Here is a 22328-nt window from a genome sequence, read left to right as displayed (position 1 = left end):
GCCTGCACTTAACAGCTCAGAGCCCGCAGAAGCAGGTGGGGTGAGCTGGATGGAGCCACTGAGGCACAGTAAACCTCCCAAAACATAAGTTGAGCCCAAAGTGGGAGGTTTCTCCTTAAAAAGAACCAGGAAGCCCCAGGTGAGAGCAAGCATGATTATGTCTTTGTGAATAAATGGAAAAATCTCTACTGATTCAAGTCACCTAGACAAGGTATGTTTCTAAAGTCATGAGAGTGATGAAAATAGGTACTTTTCTGAGAATGTTCCTTAATCTCTATGGGCGATTTTATTCCTTAAAATCTAACTTGAGAATGTGCATTCCTTTATATAATTATCAGAGATGAAATACTACATTATGTAGTTAGTTTAGAAACAAAGAATAACCAATAGCATCATGTGTTACAATGTATGGGCTGTTATCCTCATCTAGCCTGTTTGCTGACAGGCATCACCGAAGATGGCATTACTCATTGGTGTGCCAAAAGAATGGAGTGTCCCAAAGTGTGGATGCAGTGGTTTTAAGGAAGTCACTTGCTTTTGAAAGGCCAGTCTTGCAAATTCAAACAGAAAGCAAGTGTTGCCCCTTCACAGCAGGTACCACCTAGAGTCACTTACAGTTGTGCCTGCTCTGTGTTTCCAGGAAGTCAGATCCAAAAAGTGCCAGGTGTGGCCAAGATCATCCAGGAAAGGGAGCGATTCCTAACCCTGGGTTCACCGGGGAGGTTTTTAAGACAAGCTTCACGTTTTGCTCACCTGCTTAAACTTTAACTGAGAACTAGTGCTAATAAAGGCAAATTACACTTTGCCCCCCAGGCAAGCCATGCCCCCTAGGGTAGCATGATGTTCTAGTCTGCTAGCTGCCAGAAAGCAATATACCGGAGATGGGATGGCTTTTAAAAGGGAAATTTAATAAGTTGCTAGTTTACAATTCTAAAGCCAAGAAAATGTCCCAATTGAACAATTCTATAGAAATGTCCAATCTAAGGCATCCAGGGAAAGATACCTTGGTTCAAGAAGGCCGATGAAGTTCAGGGTTTCTCTCTCAAGTGGAAGGACACATAGTGAACACAGTCAGGGTTTCTCTCTCATCTGGAAGGGCACATGGCGAGCATGGTGTCATCTGCTAGCTTCTTCTCCTGGCTTCCTGTTTCATGAAGCTCTCCGGGAGGCATTTTCTTTCTTCATCTCCAAAGGTTGCAGACTGGTGGACTCTGCTTCTTGTGGCTATGTCGTTCTGCTCTGCTCTCTCTGAATCTCCTTCATTCTCCAAAATGTTTCCTCTTTTATAGGACTCCAGAAACTTCTCAAGACCCACCCAAATGGGTGGAGACATGCCTCTAGCTCATCCAGTTTAACAGCTACTCTTGATTAAATCACATCTCCAGGAAGATGATCTAATTACAGTTTCAAACATTCAATACTGAATAGGGATTAGAAGAAACAGCTGCCTTTACAAAATGGGATTAGGATTAAACATGGCTTTTCTGGGGTACATACGTCATTTCAAACCAGCACATGTGACCTGGTTAACCAACCAGCAAGCCATGAAAGAGCAGATTTCTAATCTTGATTCTGTTTTCCATCAGAATGATATAATTGGAACAATCTCAGTCCCCATTTTAATATGACCACCTAAATGATGTTACAGTGATTTGCTTGTCAGCCCCTTAGTAGTAACAAGGTCTAACACTAACACAGATGGAGTACTTATTTACTTATTGTGCTCTGACCACTGGATTAAGTGCTTTATGTATGCTTTGCCTCACAACAATCCTTTGGAGTAAGTACTATTTCTAACTATGTCTTCTATTTTACACAAGAGGAAATTAGGCTTAAGACAAGTAGCACAGGAGGGAGAAAGGCCAGATTCAAACTCAGTCAGAATCCAAGACTGGGCTTCTGACCCTGTGATTCCCAAGTCCAGCAGCAAAGGCATCCCCTGAGAACTTTGTCAGAAATGCAGATTCTTGGGCCCACCCCCATACCCACTGATTCAGAAACTACAGAGAGGGGATTCAGCAATCTGTGTTTTCACAGGCCCTGCAGTGGTTTAGGTGCCCACCTGTGTGAGGTTCATTGTTCCAAGCACCCTTGCTCTCCTGTCTTTGCTTTCTATACCATCCTTATGCCCTCAGAATAAAAAGAACCATGACACTTTTGCCTCCTGAAAATATTCACTGGTTGTCCAGCACTGTGCTAAACTTTTCATAGATTTCAAATCACCTGTCATCACCCCAGAACAGCTTTATTGGGGGGATGTACTTCTGCATCGTGTTATTTCCCCTCCTTGAAAAAGCACGTGGCTCTGACTTTGTCACACTCTCTTCTGTTCTAGAAGCCAATTTTGAGTCCTTCTTTTAAGGATATGATTGGTGCTTAATTTAGCCTACTTTCCTCCTCCCACCCTCTAGCTTTTCTGGTACACTACTTCTTAGTGCTGTGCTTGCATTTCACAATAATGAAACTATTCATATTCATGTTCATTTATATAGTGTATATAGTAGTAGGAACTCCAGGTTTTAAAAAGTATTTTCCCCATCCTGTAACTGCGCAAAAATCCTTATTAGATTTCTTCCTGCTATAAATGGACCTCTGCATTAATAAAAAATATAAAATTCAGTAGCATTATATTCAGATTACTTTGAGTTGTATTTCTGTTTTCCAGGGTGCTAGTTCCTTGGCTCCCAGGAGCACCTGTGGAATTAATGAGCATGTCTCAAGCCTGGATTTAGGGGAATTGGTTAGCGCCTCCTGGCCTCAGTTTACAAGTCCACGCATTGGGTCAGGCTGACATGAGCCATTGGCAATCGATCACCTTAGGCTGTGTCCTTCAGCAAATCATAGCCTTGCTTACCATTACCTCCAAGTACATCATAGCTCCCTGTCTTGTTGTACAGAATAGCAAGCTTTGCTTTAGTGATGTTATCTCTTTCTTTCTCCTGATTTACATGGCTAGTGTCATATTCCCATTTACTGTGGAAGGAAATTAAATAGCCTTGGCACAGCCCAACACAGGTGTGTTGGTTGCCATCCAGCACCTTGTGCCCTTTTAGGTGATTACGTATCGATTGTTTGATGAATTGTCCTTGTGTCTTCCTACTTTCTACAAAGTCTGTAACCACACTTCTCCAGTTGTCCCTTTGCTCTGTGTGGCCCTCAGGATTCCATAATTTTTCACAACTATGTTAAGGCTGCTTCAGCAGTACCGTTCAATTCAGCAACACAGAGCAGACCCCTTAGTGCCTCAGTACTCTCAGTAGTTTAAAAATATTACTGAACTACTTTGTGCCTTAGTCCATTCTGATTTTTTTTAAGTTGGCATCAGTATACCCTAGTTTAAAAATTAATATGATTCCCTCCTCCCAGTGTAGTAAGAGATGGAAGGGCATGGACATTTAGAGATGATTTGATCCACCATGAAATAAAATGGGCTTTGAGGTGTTGGCAGTCTCTGTGATTTGAGCTAACCATAAGAGGCCCTAAAACCGATTTTTGAGAATGGACTCTCACGTTAGTCCATTTTGGCCTGCTACCTATTTTTGTAAATAAAGTTTTATTAGAACGCAGTAATGCTCATTTGTCAGCATGTCTGTGACAGCTTTCAAGCCACAGTGGTAAAGTTGAATACCTCAGGAAGCCTAAACTAGTTTCTGTCTAGCCCTTGACATAAAAAAAGAGTGTGGATCCTTGGTCTTGGACTAAAAGTAATTATGAAGAATGTGTTATTACGTGTAAAGCTCATAAAACGGTGTCTGACAGTTACATATGAGAAATATTGGTCTTTGATTTCTCCTAAGCCAATATAAGGGAGTCATTTAGGGTGAATTTGATCCCAACCCACTCTTGAAAACCCATTGGGTCTTCATATTTAACAAGTGTAAATTGATAGGAGAGGCCAAGGCACTTACAAGAAGCAGGTCTTCTTTTACCTGCATTCTCCTGGCCACTCTCTCCCTATCAAGAAATGGTGGCCTCTTGAAAGAGGTGCCATGGTGCTCCATGAACAGGAGATTAAAGGAGTGTAGGATCTGCGTGTTTGGTAACAACATCTGAACATGTAAACTAAACTTGCTTTCTTTAATTTCTCAGACAAAAAGTGTCCCTGTTATTAAATTTTAATTAATGATTTGCATGCTAAAGCATTTGTGGGGAAGAGAGCTATGCCTGAAACTTACCTTGAAATACATCCAAAAAATGCTGGATTGATGGGTGGAAAAATAGATGTGCCATAAACAAGCATAGAGAAAATGTTAGGTATAGAATCTACATGGGATGAATATGGGTGTTCACTGTAAAATTCTTTCAACCTTTCTTTGTATTTGAACATTTTCATAATAAAATGTCAGGAAGAAAAAATGAAGTCTGTTTGTTCAAAAGGAGAAATGGCAGGGTATACTTTGGTCCAGGGAACAAAACATCCTCTTGGGTGCGCACTCCTGAATGGCCTGAGGGTTTTCCTATGGCAGAGTTGCTGGGGGGCACCGTAGGGTCTGCTCAAGAATTTTTAATGTGAAATAGACAATTTTTCAGAAAAAGAACAGTTGAAAACAAGGACAAGCATTAATAAAGCACTTTTGTTCTTTTATTTTCTGCCATGATGGGAATCATTTTGGGGGAGGTGGCTGTTTTCAAGAATGCTAAATTAGTTTTTTTTCTTAAGCAGAAAACAGGCTTTCTAATGTTATAGCATCGTTATGATATAGAGAAATGAGTACTAAACCTGAAGTCAGGGACTGGGTTTCAAACCCAAATCTGCCTAGCCCTGGGTGGGACCATGAGCAAGTTAATTGCTCTGATACACAGCTACCTCGCCTATTAAGGAGGAGGTAAAGACACATAACCTACCTTCCTGGTGGCAGAATATATGGAACAGCATTTTGAATGCCATGAAGATCTCACTAGACTGTGGCTTCTCAATTGAAACAATATCATCCCCAAAGAGATGAAAAATGCTTCGTGGAGGTCAGGAGTATGACAAAAAAAAAGCTTACTCTTTGTATAGGAAGCACAGATATACATACAGAACATAAACAGGTATAGAATACCTCTGTGGTATTTAAATTTCATTGGGGAAGGGGATTAGGGAAAAATATCTAAAAACATTCCATGGGGTGGATAATGCAGAAAAGAATGTGAAACACTGTACCAGATGGAAGTTTTGGTCTTTAATTTCTACCATGTCCTGTGTTCTGTACTCCTTTCTTTCTATTTAAGTAGTTTAATTTTACCCATCAGTTTGAACACTTAATACTCTTACATTTCCAGGTGGTGGGATGGAGAAAAGTCAACTTCTAGGGAGAAGAATGAGAATAACGGGTGTGTTTTGCCTTTTCCAAAGTGCGTTTAGTGCCACTCAACCCAAATACCATTCAGCTTCAAAGGAAGGAATTTACTAACAAGAATGAGGAATTGAATGAGTAAGCTCACCCAGTCCTTCCCCCATCATCACCCCTGAAATTTAACAACAGCATTAATTTTCCCTTGATTTGATTCTATTCTCCTTAAGAGGTATGTGGAGAACTTAAAGAGATTTCCAGGAGAATAATCAAGATGAATTAAGGATTGGAAAATTGGGTCTATAATAAGTATTATTTAGTTAGGGGAAGAACAGATGATGAGGGGCACAAAGATGGAGTTTAAAGCCTTATTCTACTGATGATGTTCTCAGGCGTTCGGCTCAGCTGAACCCCAAAGGAAGGTAAGAAGCATGTTTTGAATATGCGCTTAGATATTAAGATGAAATTTCTGACCATGATTAAATCCTGGATTTTGATTGTACTTTACAGGATTTCTTTTCTTTAAAATAAGGTTCATCTCTGTAGGAAATTAAGAAAGATGGACAGGTTGACTCATCACATTCGATTCCCCTGCCCTGGTAGGAGGCAAGCCAGCCACCCTGGCCAACGTGGCCCCATGGGACCTGGCTTATTGGAAGGAAAGAGCCCAACTTATCTGAGCTGTGGCTTCAGGATGCCAGAGGATGAGTACAAAGCATGGGCCAAGGAAAAGCCAGGTCAGAGCCAGAGGACAGTATACCTCATTGGGTCGTTCAGACAAGGAGGGCCTACAGTGGGTGTTGGGAGCCATCATGGAATGCTAAGGAATCACAGTGCCAGGAAAGACATAGCAAGGAAGATTGAAGTAAAATGAGCTCTGGGGAAGATTATTGGGGCCAGCTGGAGAGGCTAGTGCCACCCATAGTCGGCTCTTGGATGTTCCTGGAAACCTGTCATGAGAGTGGATCAAAATTCATTTCGAGGTCCCTTCCTTCTAAGAATATGCTCATTATTTCACTGCCTTGAAACTGCTGCCTAAAGTCTACCTCCCAAAACTGGGTATGTGCCAGAATCACCTGTGGAGCTTGGGAAACTGGCTCCAGCGCTGCAGATTCTGATTTAATAGGTATATCACTTAGAGTTCTGTTGGGAGTAACAGAAACCAATTCTGAATATATTTAGCCCAAAAAAAGTGGGGGAGGATGGGGAAGTTGTTGGAAGTATATGATAAAGTTCACTGAATGGAAAGAAAAGCTGAATGAAGGGCTTTGGGAGGGATGTGAAGTCGGGCATGTCCAGAGATCCAGGAAGCAGGACTGACACACCTCTGGGATGTGGAGTGGGTATGTAGGGAGCCAGAGATCCCAGGTAGCACCACCTGTTTTACACTGTGCTTCTCTGTGTTGCACTTTGTCTTTTGGAAAGAATTATAGTAGATCTTACCTACTGGGTAGTGGTAAGGATTAAATGAGTCAATGTATGTAGAGAGAATGCTTAGAACAATGCCTAGGACAGAATAAGTTCTCCATAACCACTGGCAGTGATGATCATGGTGATGGTGATGGTGGTGGTGACAAAGAAGATAATTTGGCTCTGCCATGCATATGAATCAACTCTAAGAGTTTCTCCTAATGGTTTCTGCTCCAGTTGCAAGTTGCAGGGATAGAGCATCAGAATTGCTTAAATTGATTGACGTGTTCTCCCCTTGTCGAGAAGTGTGAGGCCTTGATTCACAGAATCAATATGATGACAAGCCATGGTTGCCCCCTGTGGCTCCAGTCTTCACTCTAGAGATTCAGAAAGTGAGGAGGGGACAAGTTTTGTTGGTAGTATAAAGCAGCAAGACATCTGCTGTCAATACTGCCAACCTTCCCATGGAGGCAACTTTTGAAATATCAGTGAGCCCCAGAAAGGGGACGTTAGGGCGTTAAGCAGACCTGTCTTAACTATCTTACCTGTCAGTCTGTTACTGCCATTGAAGATATGTTCTGTACAAGGTATGCTGTTAGGAGCTGAGGAAACAGATGAAAAAGCGGGAGCCCTTCCCTTAAGGAGCTCAAAATTCAGGGTGAAAATGTCAAAATCAAAATCTCAGTGAGTTCATGGCCCTAAGCCAGATTTTTATGAATCTCAGAGGAGATATAGGAAGCCATATTTAGGCCTGCTGGAGGCAGTCAGGAATGATGATCCCAAGACTGCAACATTTTAGCTCTTATTTTTTAAGATCAGTGAGATTTTGCTAGAGATCTTAGAACAATGCCTAGGACAGAATAAGTTCTCCATAACCACTAGCAGTGATGATGATGGTGATGGTGATGGTGGTGGTGACAAAGAAGATAATTTGGCTCTGCCTTACCACTACCCAGTAGGTAGAGGAATTGAAGGGCAGGTGTTAAAATTCCACACAGAGGAACTAACATAATCAAGGAATGGCACAAAAGGATGAACAGATGAATACCCAAGGTATGTTTCAGAAACCACAAGGAGCTATGTATTAGGAACATAAAAAATGAGGGGCAAAGGTATGTGTGCAGTTCAGGAAAAATTCTGGACACATAAACAGGGATCATGGTAGAAAGGTAATGTATGCCATTCATGTTTTCATACAGTAAGTATTTGTTGAGCATCTGCTATGTGCCAGTTGTATTGTAGACCTTGGAGATATAACATTAAACATACACACACACACCCACAAAAATCCCTGCCATAGTGGAGTTTATGTTTGAATGTGAGAGATTGGCAAAAAAAACAAACAAACAAAAAACATACAAGTAAACTATATAGTATCTCGGAAGATTATAAAGGTCATGGAAAAAATAAACCAGAGAAGAGAGATAGAATGTGCCAAGGGGAGGAGGTGCAATTTACGTAGGGTAGCCTGGGATGGCCCCACTAAGGTCCTTGGATTTGAGCGTGTGGCAATGGGGAAAGAGCAACATGATGAGATTTGCATTTTCTGACCTCAGTGTGACAGAATATCTAGTTTGGAGGATGACAAAACTTCAGGCCAAGAGACCAGCGAAAAGCCATTTCAGTGGTCTAGGTGAATGGATAACACAGTGGAGATGGAGAGAAAGAGTCAATTTTAGGAGTAATTAAGGAATTGCACACAACGGACAGGACTTCATGATAGATTCCAAGTAGGGTTGGAGAGAAGGAAGAATGTGGGATGAGAGGGTACTGGCTGGGTGATGCCCGGGGTGGTACCAGGCCCAGAGACAAGGAATAAGGGCCCAAGACAAGCCCATTTAGGTTCTAACAGTTGGATGAACCAGCCACCTATTGCAGCCCAATCAGCGTCTTCCATGAGTGCATCACCATCTCTGTTGTCCCCTGGACAGTCTCCCTTCATCTTGGTGTAGGGGAAGACTGTGGGCTGTGGCGTCTGTCAGGCCCTGCTCAGGGTCTCCTCTCCACCATTCACAGTGCCGGCTTTCCGCTCCTTATCTGTAGAGTGGGAATGACAATCTCTCAGAGTCTTGCTTCTTGGGAAAATCAAGCACACACCCTGCAGGCCCTTATGAAGCATTGACTCCTCCTCTACTCCTCCCGGGTTCTGCCCTTAGCGGGCTCTGCCTCACTGTCCGTAGGACCGAACCAGGAGAAGCCCAGAACCAGAAACAGAAGGGATAGTATACGAGGCCTGGACATTTATCTATGTGAATGTGTCTCTGAGTGTAGGTGCCTTTCCATTCCTTTTCAGATCCAAAGTCATTTAGGCTATTCGCCTTCTTTTATGGTGCTTATTTTGTGTAGCTGTTTATATAATGGGACCTAAGAAATCAGAGCCCCACTGAGGTCCCTATAGAGAGCTATCCAGGTAATGCCTCAGCCACCTCCTGGGTGCATTCTCTGCTGTGGGAATGCTGTGAACTGTTGAAGTTGTTTCCAACCCTGTAATTAAGATAAAGTTCAAAGCAACATGCTGTAAGGTGCAGAGTCCCAGAGCAGTAAGGGATGTAAACATTAGTTCAAATGTATGCATATTGCAATTGATTATTCTCAAGTAATAACTTAATCTTTATACAGTTTGCATTGCTTAAATTATTTTCAGGGGTTGGGGGGGCAGGGTTCTTGGGAAAGACAAGCACTATCATTATATAGAGGCTACATTATGAAATTATTAACAGTATTATTCAAAAAGGGTATTTCCTCTGATCTTTCTTTTACTCCATTTTACCGCAGGTATTTAAGGTATTTGTTACTTGTTTGCATTTTGGTTTTTAAAAAACATAAGTACCTTCCTTAAAAATAGTATAGAATTCAAAGTTGTTTAATTTAAAGCAGAGCTTCTCAGCCTTTGCACTATTGATTTTGGGGGCTAGATAATTCTTTGTGGGGGGCTGCTCTGTGCATTGTAGATGTTTAGCAGGATCCCTGGCCTCTACCCACTTAATGCCAAGTTCCACCTATTCCCAATCATGATATTCAAAACTGTCTCCAGATATTGCCCAACATCTCCCCCTGCGGGGATACGCAAAATCACCCTCTTCCCACTTGAGAACAATTAATCTGAAGAACTGCCTTACTTATTATTTGCTCTACTATTTTCAACTGGTTTTTAAGACATAATTCCTGAAAAAAATCTGAAAAAATTGAAGGCAGAAAAGCAACCAAATGAATGGAAATTGCTTTAGTCCTGAGCAGCTCCAGCCTTATGTACTTGCATGCGTCTATAAGTTGGCAGAATGTTTAGGCCCAGTGCAAAGTGCCCAGATGACAAAGACATGCAATGCATGACTTATATACTCCCAGAATTTAGCCCATCCTATTGGTAACCTTTTAAGGAGGTTTATTGCAAACTGAATGACCAGGAGGTTTTTATTACACATTCTAATTAAGACTGGAAGGAATCCGCCTCATTAGAGTTCTAGAAGCATTAAAGTAATGCCATGGGAAAAATAAAGCTTTAGGTTCTGGATGAAAAGAAACAGAGAATTTTAGTTTGCTTAATTTTCATTCTGTACTATCCACAGTGATTAAAAGGGTGTAAACATCAGTTCTTGCAATTCCTTTCTTTCCCTTTCAATAGAGATCTATAATTTCTAATTAGAAAGGAATTACCCATATTTACTTTTTCTGGGATGAATTTGCCTCAATATCACCAATACAGATCCTCCATGAAAAGCTTTTTCTCCCTCACTTGATCTATATCTGAAAAAAAAAAATCTAGCTGTCTAGCTGCTCTGTGTAAGAGGATGCAAATTTGGATTTTTAAATTATTTCTGTTAGGTAAAACCTTAATGTATACCAACTGCTGAGAGATTATAAAAGCTTTCTTTTTTTCAATAATTGGAAATCTTGTTTACAGAGGACTCACAATATTCTTTAATTGTCTTTGTGCTAAATATAAAAGAACTCGTGTTTGTCTAGGCAATGATAATCTAACTATAAAGCAAACTCATTTAAAGATCATGCCTCATGCTTCTCGTTGCACAGCTGTCACCCTACTGTGGTTCTATCAAGCTTTGCAGGAGGTGAAAATTCTTCCTTCAAATGAGAAAAATCAATTGAAAAGTAAACTATATAGCTTGAGAAAATGTATCATTCTGGATGAAGTACAGGGATATATTTGAGAGACCCAACACATCACTTCATCTAGGAAAATGCGCCCCCGGTTCTCATATGTTAACTCATCAATGAAACTTAGTTCATTCCAAAGAGAAGGTGTTCAGTCCAGGTAAAGTATAATTAGGGGAAATGCAGGCAACCTAATATTTAGACAAACTGTAGAGCTTTGGCAGCCACTGCAGGCACCCACGTTGGTTGGAATTTGCAAGTGAGGGAGTGGAGCACGGTGGTTGAGTGTGTGTGCTGGAGCCTGCAATCTGGGTCTCCAGTCCAGGATCAGCCACTTTCTAGCTCTGTGCCCTTCAGCTGGGTATGTAAAGTCTGTAAAATAATAGCACTCACAGTAGGGTTGTTTGGAGACTTAAATGAGATAATATTAAATAAGAGTAAATGTGAAACCCCAAGGACAGTTCCTGAAAATTACTGAGTTGCCACTCAGTAAGTACTAACTTAATAAACCCAAGTCCCACACTTTTTTTGCATGCATTATCTCATCCAAACTTTAAAACATCCTTAATAATAGGACATTATTGTGTAACTCCAGTTTTATTGAAAGTTGAAGAATATGAGATGTAAACAAGGAAAGTAGCCTACTCAGGGCCACACAGCGATTGAATTGACAGGCAAGGCTCTGAATCCACGTTCTTCCCCGCATTCTGCAGATGTGTGATGACTGCAGGCCCCTTTTGCTAACCGAATGTTCACTATCCAAATATTGGCTGTAATATATTAAAGGAAGTTTTAGCCAAACTTACCATCCCAGTTAGAAACCTGCTATCACAAGTTCTCATGTGTGTGACAATGCTTTTCAAGCTTTACTACACATACATATCCCCTAGGGATCTTATTAAAATGCAGGTTGTGCCTTTAAAACAAGTTCTAAGGTGATTCTGCTAGACTAGACTAGCAGTGTAGGGGGGACTTCTCTCATATCTCAGTGTTCTTCTCCTGTGGCCCCATGGTTAAGTGTATTGCACATCACATCTGTCATTAGCCCACCTTTTCCCTGGACGGTCAGCCCTTAGATATATATATATATATATTTTTTTTTATGTCAGGTAGCTGGGCACACTACCATTCAGGTGCAGTTTAGCCAGCAACTTTCATATCTATGGCAATATTATATCCTTGTTTATTTTTATTTTAGTACAAGTTTAGTGTAGAAGGAAAATGGAATTGCTGTTCTATTTAGCTGTGGACTGCACACAAACACACCTACTAATTACTCCATAAAATGTTTAATAATTGGGTAATTGGTGTTTTAAATGTTTCATATTATGCAGAAACTCTTATTAGATTGTTATATAATTATTTAAAGAGCATTTTAATAATATTTTGGAAAATGATATTTGGAGATGCACTAAGAAAGAACTTTTATTGTTTCCATTTTAAATAATTAAATATAAGCACTTGCTATTTGAAAATTTGCTGCCTAACACGTCTTCAAGCATGGATTAGGTTCGGCTAAGGGGTGCCTGTGCTTATCAGGCATTGGGCAAGATACTGGGAATGTGGTGATGATGGAGATGAGACAGCCGCTTCTGAAATCTCATAGAGTAGTTAGAGAAATAGCTGGCAAGTAAACATTTCAACCGTGGTGTGACAGTAAGTTTTCTAATAGAGATATGTAAAAGGGGCTTTGAGGCATACAGTGAAGGCCTTCTCTGGATAGCAGTAATAGCTAACAGTTATTGATTATCTCTGCGATTCAGCACTGTTGCAAACACATTACATGTATTGACTCGTTTAGTTATTATAATAATGCAATGAGGCATGTACCTTTATCATCATCCCCCACTTTAAAGATAAGGAAGTTGAGGACCAGAAAGATTGGTAACTTTCTTGTTTTTTTTTAGGGGAATTGGAAACTTTCTTAAAGCCCACAGCTAATAAGTGGCCAAACTTGACCTCAAAGCCAGGTGGTCTGAGCCCAGAACCTCCCCTCCCAACCATCACATGATCTGGACCTTATTGACAGAGAGTTCAGAACCCAAGAAAAATTATGGTCATGTTAAAAGGGCTACACCTCTGAAACTATAAGTAATTTGTCTTGGTTGTAGTTTAGGATTAATATGTGATGATGAGGCCAGTAGGCTGGAAGCCTTAATATTTGCATCTGCATTGCATTGACATTGGCTTCACGTTGATGGAAGCACAGTGTGCGTTTTGCATGGACAGGACGAGACAGGACTCAAATCATCTTCAATAGGTGAGGTTGTCACAGTACCGGCAATTTAATAATGTTTGAGATACAACTATAAAGTCATAAAATGAAATTTACTATGACACATGCATTACATGAGTATTATCTCCAATCAGTCATCTTTGGGAGCTTTTCTTTTATTTCTGCCAAGTTCCCATTGCTCAGAGTATGTTGGGAATATCTCTTCTAAAATATCTTTGGAACAAGTCACAGTGAAAATCTTATCTTATGGCCATGTCTCATTTTTTTCTCGAATATATTTTCTCATTTGAGCACTTACCCCATTTACTGGTCTTGGCTCTGAATAACTTTTGCCTGTTTGCTGAAATAACATGCACTCTCAAAGAACAAGCAGATGTTTCCATATACCAATGATTCTGAAACTTTAGCTTGCTTAAAAATCACCCAGGGTTTGATAAAATAGCACATTGCAGTTGCACCTTCAGTAATTCTGACTCCGTTGGTCCAGCGTGGGGTTCAGGAAACGGCAATCTTTAACCAGCATCCTGGAATTTCTGTTTTGAAAGATCCCATATCATACTTTGAGAAATTCAACCGTGGTGATGGGCTGTCCAACTCCAGCTACTGTCCTGAGATATGCCACTGTCCCAGTGGCAGGGATAGATTATCTTTTCAGTCCTTTCCTGAATCCATGTGATAGCCTACATTATTCCGTCATGTTTGAATCAAGTTACCTGACTTAACAAACATAATTCCCAGTGAGGATGCAAGAGGAGCTTCTGAGCTGCCTTATTAACCAACTGTCCTCTCACTCACATTCATGGATATTACTGCAAAGAATCTCATACAATGCAAAACTGAAATTCAGTGCTACAGCTTCTTTTATAAACCAAATCCACATTCCAGAGGTGGGCCCTGAGTCTCCTGAGGGGCTGGCAGGGATCGTGCCTGGAAAGTGAGCATTCTTGAGGGCACTCCTGGGTCACAGCATAGTTTACTGGTCTCTCTAGATGGGTTCCTTGTCCCCAGCAGCCTTGACACTGGGCTGACTGTATTTTATAGGGTTCTGAGGATCCACTATTATTATACAGCTTGAGGAAAAAATGTGAATGTCCTATGATTTTTTTCAGGGTAAAAAATGAAAATTAAACTCTCAGCTGATTTAAAGCTCCGTGAAGTATAGAAATGGGCACTGTGTTTAGATTCCATGAGCAAAAAGTTTAGAAAGAGAGGGGAGTTTTGGTTTGGTTTGGTTTTTATATTCCAGTCATTATCTCTCTCTCTCTCTCTTTAACATTAACAAGGACAACTATGTTGTTTTGTTTTGTTTTTAATGAGCTACAGAGGCAACAAGGAGAAGAGAGATTGGATCAGACTGCTGCTGTCAAAAGAGCCCCAATCGGGGAGCAAGGATGAGATGGCTGCCTACATCCTCAGTCTTTGCTCCCTTCTACTTCCGTCTTTCCTTTTCCCCTCAGTAGGACTGCCAGATTTAAGAAAAAAGAAATAGAAGCAAGAGGCCTAATTAAATTTGAGTTTCAGATAAACAATAGATGGCATTTTTTGCATATGTACCATGTGTATGTCCCTTTTCCCAGGCCCCATTGCATATAGAGTCTGTACCACATAGTTCAGTGCCCTTGCTGTATTGTCCAGTGGTTTTTATACGTGGAAGATTTGCCCCTCAATTGGATCAAACTCTCCTTTGGAGGATCTTATGAGGAATCCCTCAAGGCACTGTAAATATTAACTCCCAGATTTGAGGTCTGGGTTTCTTTGCTTTTTAAGTGTCTCTCTCCAGCTGCAAGCACAGGACACCACTGAGCTCCTCAAACCTTCCCTCCGCTGCACCTGCGAGGTCATCTCTTCACAAACATTAAAGGACTGCACAGGGAGCCCTGAGCAAGATACATGCACCATACATTTTGATGATGGATTGAGGAACTAAAAGCAATTTGTTGTCTTGTTAAGAGTCAATTAAATTCAACACTTATTAAACACTTAGCTGCATGCCAGGAGTTAGTAGTAGGCTCTGTCTACCATGCTGTCAGCCTGTGGAGTTAGATTAATTACTCTTTCCTTTGGGGCAAGATAAAAGGATAGAGAAAGGGAAGGGATTGGGAGTTATACCCAGACTTGCAAATTTACATTACAGCTTGGGTAAAAAGATGGAAATAAGATTGTTCTTGTTGGGAATCACTTCAAATTTTAGAATATTGACTTTCAAAGAATGGAGAGATATCCTGCCCATTATGTGTTATCTACTTCCATTGGCTTTTTTTTTTTTTTTTTTGGCATAGGCAGTTTCCGGGAATCAAACCCAGGTCTCTGGCATGGCGGGCGAGAATTCTGCCACTGAGCCATTGTTGCACCACCCTACTTCCATTGGCTTTTTTTTTTTTTTTTTTTTTGAGTAAATAAGTTTGTTTTTTTTATTTTTTATTTTTTTATTTTTTTTATTAACGGAAAGAAAGAAAAAAAAAAGAAATTAACACAACATTTAGAAATCATACCGTTCTACATATGCACTCAGTAATTCTTAACATCATCACATAGATGCATGATCATCGTTTCTTAGTACATTTGCATTGGTTTAGAGGAACTAGCAACACAACAGAAAAAGATATAAAATGTTAATATAGAGAAAAGAAATAAAAGTAGTAATAATAGTAAAAAACAAACAAACAAAAAAACCCTATAGCTCAGATGCAGCTTCATTCAGTGTTTTAACATGATTACTTTACTATGGCATGTAGGCATTGCATTTACATATCTACAGTGTCATAAAAATATGAAAAGTCTTTGAGAGCCAATAGAATGATATAAATGACAAAATGTTCGATCCATGTTTTAAAAGCTTACTAGGTGTAGAATAGTAACATACATCGTTTAAGGAGAGGAGATCAGGTAGCTGGAAATCAGGTAGCCTTTTTGCATCCTTTTACATAATGATATTATCTAGATCTTCTTTCACAAATGGACACTCAGCAAGCTTCAGTCCTTGAAGTTGAAGAGTTATGAGTGCTTCTTGGTTCAGGGCTTTTCAGGCATAAAATGTGTAGAGGAGTAAACATGTATTTCTAAGTGTCTAAGTGATTACTTTTATTCCAGTTTGGGCTGTCCTGGGCAAGATTGGGAGTGTGGTCCTCAAAGCCTCACCTCCCCCTTTTTTAACCTCTTCTCCTAGTCCATAGTATCCAACCACACACTCCGATTCTTTGCATCCTTTGGAGGGTGGAGGCAGGCTGAGACTGCCCATTTCCTAGAAATCCCACCACTGAGTTTACCTGCGAGCCCTGCTAAGAAACCTGCCCTGTAGATTGAAATGACTGCACAGGGAGCAGTTGCAAGGTTTGTGTTCTGCTCTACTAAATAAACATAAACTTTCTGGCTTATTTATAACCATTAACGGAAATCCATGCATAATATGGCCCTACTTTATTTTAAGGATCCCTGTGGTTATACCAGAACAAAAACTTCCTGCCAAATTCTCACCCGTGACAACACCATGAGAAAATAAAATTTTTATGGAAGTAGATCGGAGACTGAAGCAGTGATTGAAAAGTCTTTCCTGAAATATTTGTGATTTTGGTCATCACAGATCCAGTCCCTCTAAATATTGTACCTCTGGTGTCAAATGAATTTCAGCCCTTTGGCCATCTGTTGGAAACATAAGAATGTTAGAATATCTCTTTTATTTGGAAAGAGGCCAAATGAAACTTGTTTTATTTTTCAAAACAGGTGTGCTATTCATATTTATTATAAATACAAAATGAAACAAATAGATGAAGATTATAATGAATATTTATATTTTATTCATGTTAGAAATATTTGTTTTAGCCTTCAGAATGAAGCCTTATGATATCTTTAGAAATTTCTTCATATTTAGATAATCATCACTTGGCTTCCTTTGAAACTTCCTTTTATTGGAGAGTGGAACAGGTGGGCAATGAGAAATGTGGCAATTCTGCATCATTCCTACCCAAGCTAGAAAATGAATGGGTTAATTCTAGCTTCATGCATCTCTGATTTGGGGAATAAAAGCTATAATAAAATTACTAGCAGGACTCTCACTCTGTTTATTTGAATAGTATTTTTATCTAGCTGATTTGAATTCAAATGCATTATTAATATTTTTCTTCTTTTTAATATAGGTGGAAAACAGACCAAAATATTATGGAAGAGAGTATGTATTATGCTATTCTTTGTTTTAATAATTTAATCAGTAATCACTTCATGTGTCATTTAAATATTAAATAGCAAAAATTCTCTAATATATGGTCTTCATCAACTGTCCATTGTGCAGGAGTTTAATAATAAGAATAAATGCAATCAGACCCCTTTGCATTAAATTTTCTTTATAATACTGAGGTGCTTGGTTTCTCCATTAATGTGGGAGGGAAAGTGTCTTATGCTGCTGTTCCCCTCGGCAAGAGGAGCTATTGAGTGCTTGGAAAGTATTTGAAATGTGAGGCAGCATTTTCTATAATTGAGATTCTGTTAGTATTTTCTTTTCTTTTCTACCTAAATGCAATATAAACATTTAGGGTGTCAAAGATTGTAAACCGTAGCTGAATTACTGACTTCTATGCACCTCAGTAAATGCAGTACTCAGAAAAGCCATTCTATTTCCGCACAGTTCCATAAAACCAAAATGATGATTTCCCTTGACTTGGAAGTATTTAGCCAAATTGCCTTAATACCATAATTATTATTTCTCCCCATTTTCCTCTTAAGTTCAACTCTTGTTTTGTTTTACTTTCTCAGAAACCTACTGCAAAGCAAAAACGCATTACAATAAAAATAATTCACAGTGTAAGGCTGTGGCATGTGGAACAACTCACAGAGGGCAGGCAGGACAATCCAGAGGGAAAGAGTGAACGCACAGCTCAGTCTTCTTCCAAAGTCCCGTCTGGAGGTGGAAGAAGCCAATGTCTCTTTCAAGTCCACCTCCCATACTCTCCTGGTCAATCCTGAACCTGCTTCCTCTTATTCCCTCACCCATCAGAGCCTCATCTTCTTGATTAATGACCCTCTCATTTGTCCCAGCCCAGCAGCTCCTTCCTAATTGCAATGGATGCATTTCTGAGTTTTCCTTGCCTGGCCTTGGGAATTCAGCCGGAATCTCCAATTTCTGCACTGGAAAGTTGGCCCTCATCTCTCATTCTATCCCCATATATCTAATGTCTAATCTCTGTTGTATTATCACTTTTTTTCCCCGAAGTGTACTGATTTTCATTTTGCTTACAGAGAATACAATTAATAAAAGAGAAAATTAAAACCTATTCTATACTTTCCAAATGGAACATTCATCTGCATTAATTCTAAAAGACATTTTATTTATCATGTGTTTTCTTTTTTGCATTAAAGTTTTATTGAATAAACCAGTTCTTGTCTTCCAATCCCTGGTTCATGCAAAATACATAATCAGAGGAGGCCAAGGAAACATTTTCTTAATCATAAAGAAGGGGAACATTTATATTAAGGGAAAATTAGCTTAAAATCTTCAGATTCAGTGTTTCCCTTTTACTTTTTATTAAATATGAATGGTACTTTTATTCCTTTCAAAAATTAAGGCATGCTACATCCAGGAAATACTTATACATTTATTTTTCCTAGAAGAAACCATAAGAAATTGTTGGCAATGGTTATCTTCAGGGAGAAATAATTTTTATTTCTCTGCTGTTTAAAGTTTTATTATTTATTTTGTGCCTTTTGACTTTAAAATTTTGAATTTCCCACTGCGCATATATATTATTTTTATTTTTAAAAAAATTTAATAAACATATATGCACTAATATGGGAAAACTGGAAAATATAGGAAAATCGAAGGGAGTCGATTTTCATCCTGTCCTACCATGAAAAAGAATCATGATTGATTTTTCCCCTTCATCTATTTCCTTCTGGTCTTTTGTCTATGCATGACTTCTTTTTAAGTTAGCAAAAGACACATTTATCATAGCTACTCAGACTTTTTAAAGCCTGCTTAAAGGGACTGATGCTCTACAGACTGGGTCTATGGGCACATGGCCCTTCTTGTGTACAGTTAAATTCAGCTTAGTTCTTGACTGTCTTTCCCTGCTGATGGAGATCACTTAAACTTGCCATTTCTGGAGATTTAAAACTTAGCCCCTTAAAGGTTAACTGCCTCCACCCCTTTTCCCATTCCTTCTCACCCTGGAGTGACCTGAGGCAGGGACCTCAGGTTCCTGTGCCCTCCTTGGGCTGTGTCTCCCCAGCCCGTATGAGGCTCACCTCGTCCAGCCTCAGCTCCACCGTGTCACCCCCTGCCCTGCTCTGGCCTACTGTCAGATTGAGACCTGCACATACTGGCTCAAACCTCTTCTGGCACCACCTTTGTCCTTTCCTACTCAAGTATGGGAAGTGTTCAGATGCCCTCTGCATGTGCACACACTCACAGGGCCTGGTCTCTGTCCATTATTCCCCCACCCCCAGCCTAGTGCCACACAGGAGGCTCCTCTACAAAGGCCTCCGGTCCCATGGCCACACTCAGCAGCACAGCCCCAAATGACTCTGCTCCGGGATCCTTAGAAACTGATCCACCAAATCCAAGCCTGTCCATGCTGCGGGCGGCACAATTAGACCCCTGGGGTCTAGGCCTGGCAAAACCCCTCCACATGTCCCGCCCTTAATAACTGGAGGACAGAGTTGCTCCTGTTTCATGGCACATTATCCTCACTCCATAAAAGTTCTGCTCTAAGCCTTCTAGAATTTGGCTCTCAACATTTAAAAACAAGATTGGAGAAGCCAGAAAACCTCTTTCTCCCAAGCTATCACGGCCTTAGAATTTTAAGAGCTGATGTTGAAACCCCAAACCACAGCTTTTTCTGGCCCTCCTGGGACAAAAGCTTCATTTCGAAGGTATACTTTTTCAGTTGTTAGGAAGAAAGGGAATTGGAAATAAATGTTGTAGTAGGTATATTTTTACAAATCTTGCTACATTTCTCTTCTAACTTAACCTTTGCATTCTTGGGCTAATTTTTTTTTTTTTTAATCTAGCTAACCTCCCTGGCCCCTTCCCCCTTTCAATTTTCTGTCCAGAAAATTTCTTCTCTAATTTGTTCCCTGAAGTTCTCCAAGACTTATGGGTAATCCTAGGAAGGTGGTGTGACTCCCTTTCCCCAGGAGCCTGGGCTTTCTCGGCGCTGACCTTCCTCCCACCCCAGCTCCCTCACCTTCCTCTCAAACACCGACTGATCAGGCCGCCACTGCCACTGGTGGGTTGAGCAGTTGTCTTCACCTACAGGCAACAGGGAAAGTGGGCTGTTCCCTACCCCAAACTCCCACCTCACCTTCTCCTTCCCTGGCTTCATTCTCTAGGCTTCTGACATCTGCCTCCAGAGCAAAACGGCCCCTGACCAACCCCCACCTCCAACCCCCAGGGTACACCATGTTGTCTGCATGCACACGTAGTACTTTTTGAGTCATAGAAAAAAAAATAATCTTTATCTTCAAAAAGAAAAACAGGTGCATTTTCCAAACATTTCCCTAAGCTGCTGCTCCTAAAATTTAAAGAATTGGAAGAAAGTTGATAACAGCTCACAATTCTTTCCAGACAACGAACCTCTAAAAACACCCTGCACCTTCAGCAAGTTGGGCTGATAATCAATAAGTGTTCATTTGCAATCAGGTTAATACATAGTTCTCTTTGAGTGAGGGCTAAATTGGCAATTGCCCTTTTGTTATATTCCCCATGGTTAAAAAGGGAGTCATACCTGGCTTTTAGTTCCAGCTAATTTTCAGCTTGAGAGTAAAACAATCGCAGAAAGCCAGGTGGACTGGGCATCCTTCCTTTTGTCTTACTACCTGTTTGAGTGCATGCTGAGAGGCGGGGCCATGTCCATGTTCAAGGTGTGCAGTCATCGGGCCCCTCTCCATTCCGCTGGGGCTGTAGATTCTGTGGCCCCACCGTGCTTTTTGTCCTAGCTCTTTGTGGGCCATGCTTTGCATGAGATCTGTTCATTGCAGCAAGCTCTTGTTGCCCCATAGGTTTCACGGGATCATCTCCAGGGAGCAGGCAGATGAGCTTCTTGGAGGCGTGGAGGGGGCATACATCCTTAGAGAAAGCCAGCGCCAGCCAGGATGCTACACATTAGCTCTAAGGTGAGCTTGATTTTGTTCATTGTTTTAATTGCTTTTTCTTTTTTTTTTCCACATGGGCAGGCACTGGAAATTGAACCTGGGTCTCTGACATGTCAGGCAAGAACTCTGCCTGCTGAGCCACCGTGGCCCACCCTATTTTAATTGCTTTTTGCAAGTGACTTGACAATTGTTATTTTCACTTTGTTCACAAAGCACCAGCAGTAAATCAGAAGCTGTACACACATTTCCTCGGCCCCAGATGTTATCTGTATGTGTGGGCACTCAGGCTCTGTTTATGGACACAAAGTAAACTCAAGAATTATTTGAAAAGTTGGTGTTCCTATAGCCGCTTCTCCATGGAATATAAAGCTAATTGGGGAAGACACACCTCTGGTTCAGTTCCCAGCTGCCCTGCTGTAGTTATCTACCTCATGCACCATGTGTGTGCCTGAAAGGATAGTGTAGTTTGTTCATGAGGTTCCCTTAGAGGGCACAGTGACCCAAAGAACTCCAAATAGCAGTCACAACACCCCATGCCCACAGGGTGTGAGAGCAGGGCTCTCCTGAGCCTTTACCAGTGGAGAATCACAGCACGAGTCAGGCAGTTGCATTTACTGCACTTTCCTAACCTTGATCAAATTTTATATTTCATTTGATTCTCACAGCAATCCCATAAGGTTTGGGGAAGGTATCCAACTTAAGAATTGGGTTGTCTTCCAAAAGTTCATTTGTGAACTCTTCGGAATGGGAAAGTCTTTTCTCACAGAAAGGAAACCTTTCCCCGGCCCTCACAAAGGTGTCTTCAGGTCACCATCTTGATATGTGACTATGGAGAGGTGCTTTCCAAATTGCAACTGGAAATGTCCAAACCTCTCTTAAATGACATAATTATGAGAAAGTACTTCAAAAGTTATCGAGTGCTCTAGGAATGTACTAACTAGGAATGCAAGTGCTCAGGGTTTTCCTACGTTCCCAGTACCCCAGCAGTAGGAACTGGCCGGCCCAGGGGGAGGCACACAGTGATTGTGAGATACAGGACCAAAGGCCAAGAGGGGAGAAGCAGCACCTAAGGGAGGGCTCTATAGGTCAGGTTGCTGGGACTCTGGCACTGTGGGCTCAAGCAGGGAGCTTTAGGCAGCAATCTGTATGTCCCTTAGGGCTACACCAGCTGGAATGGAGGTGTGAGGCGCTCTGCAGGTGGCTGTCAAAAATGC

General features: G+C 40.8%; 1 protein-coding gene across 2 annotated transcripts in view; it reads left to right on the top strand.

Moving 5' to 3' along the window:
- CHN2 (chimerin 2) overlaps window positions 1-22328 on the top strand; it is a 304362-nt gene that overhangs the window by 172688 nt on the left and 109346 nt on the right. For both annotated transcript variants that reach the window (XM_077120879.1, XM_077120885.1), the window contains exons 4-5: window positions 17166-17197; window positions 21022-21135. In XM_077120879.1, the coding sequence (XP_076976994.1) occupies window positions 17166-17197; window positions 21022-21135 (146 nt within the window). The remainder of the gene's footprint in view (window positions 1-17165; window positions 17198-21021; window positions 21136-22328) is intronic.

This window comes from Tamandua tetradactyla, chromosome 1 (genome assembly GCF_023851605.1).
Source record: "Tamandua tetradactyla isolate mTamTet1 chromosome 1, mTamTet1.pri, whole genome shotgun sequence".
NCBI lineage: Eukaryota > Metazoa > Chordata > Mammalia > Pilosa > Myrmecophagidae > Tamandua > Tamandua tetradactyla.
This window is presented reverse-complemented; position numbering and strand designations above follow the sequence as displayed.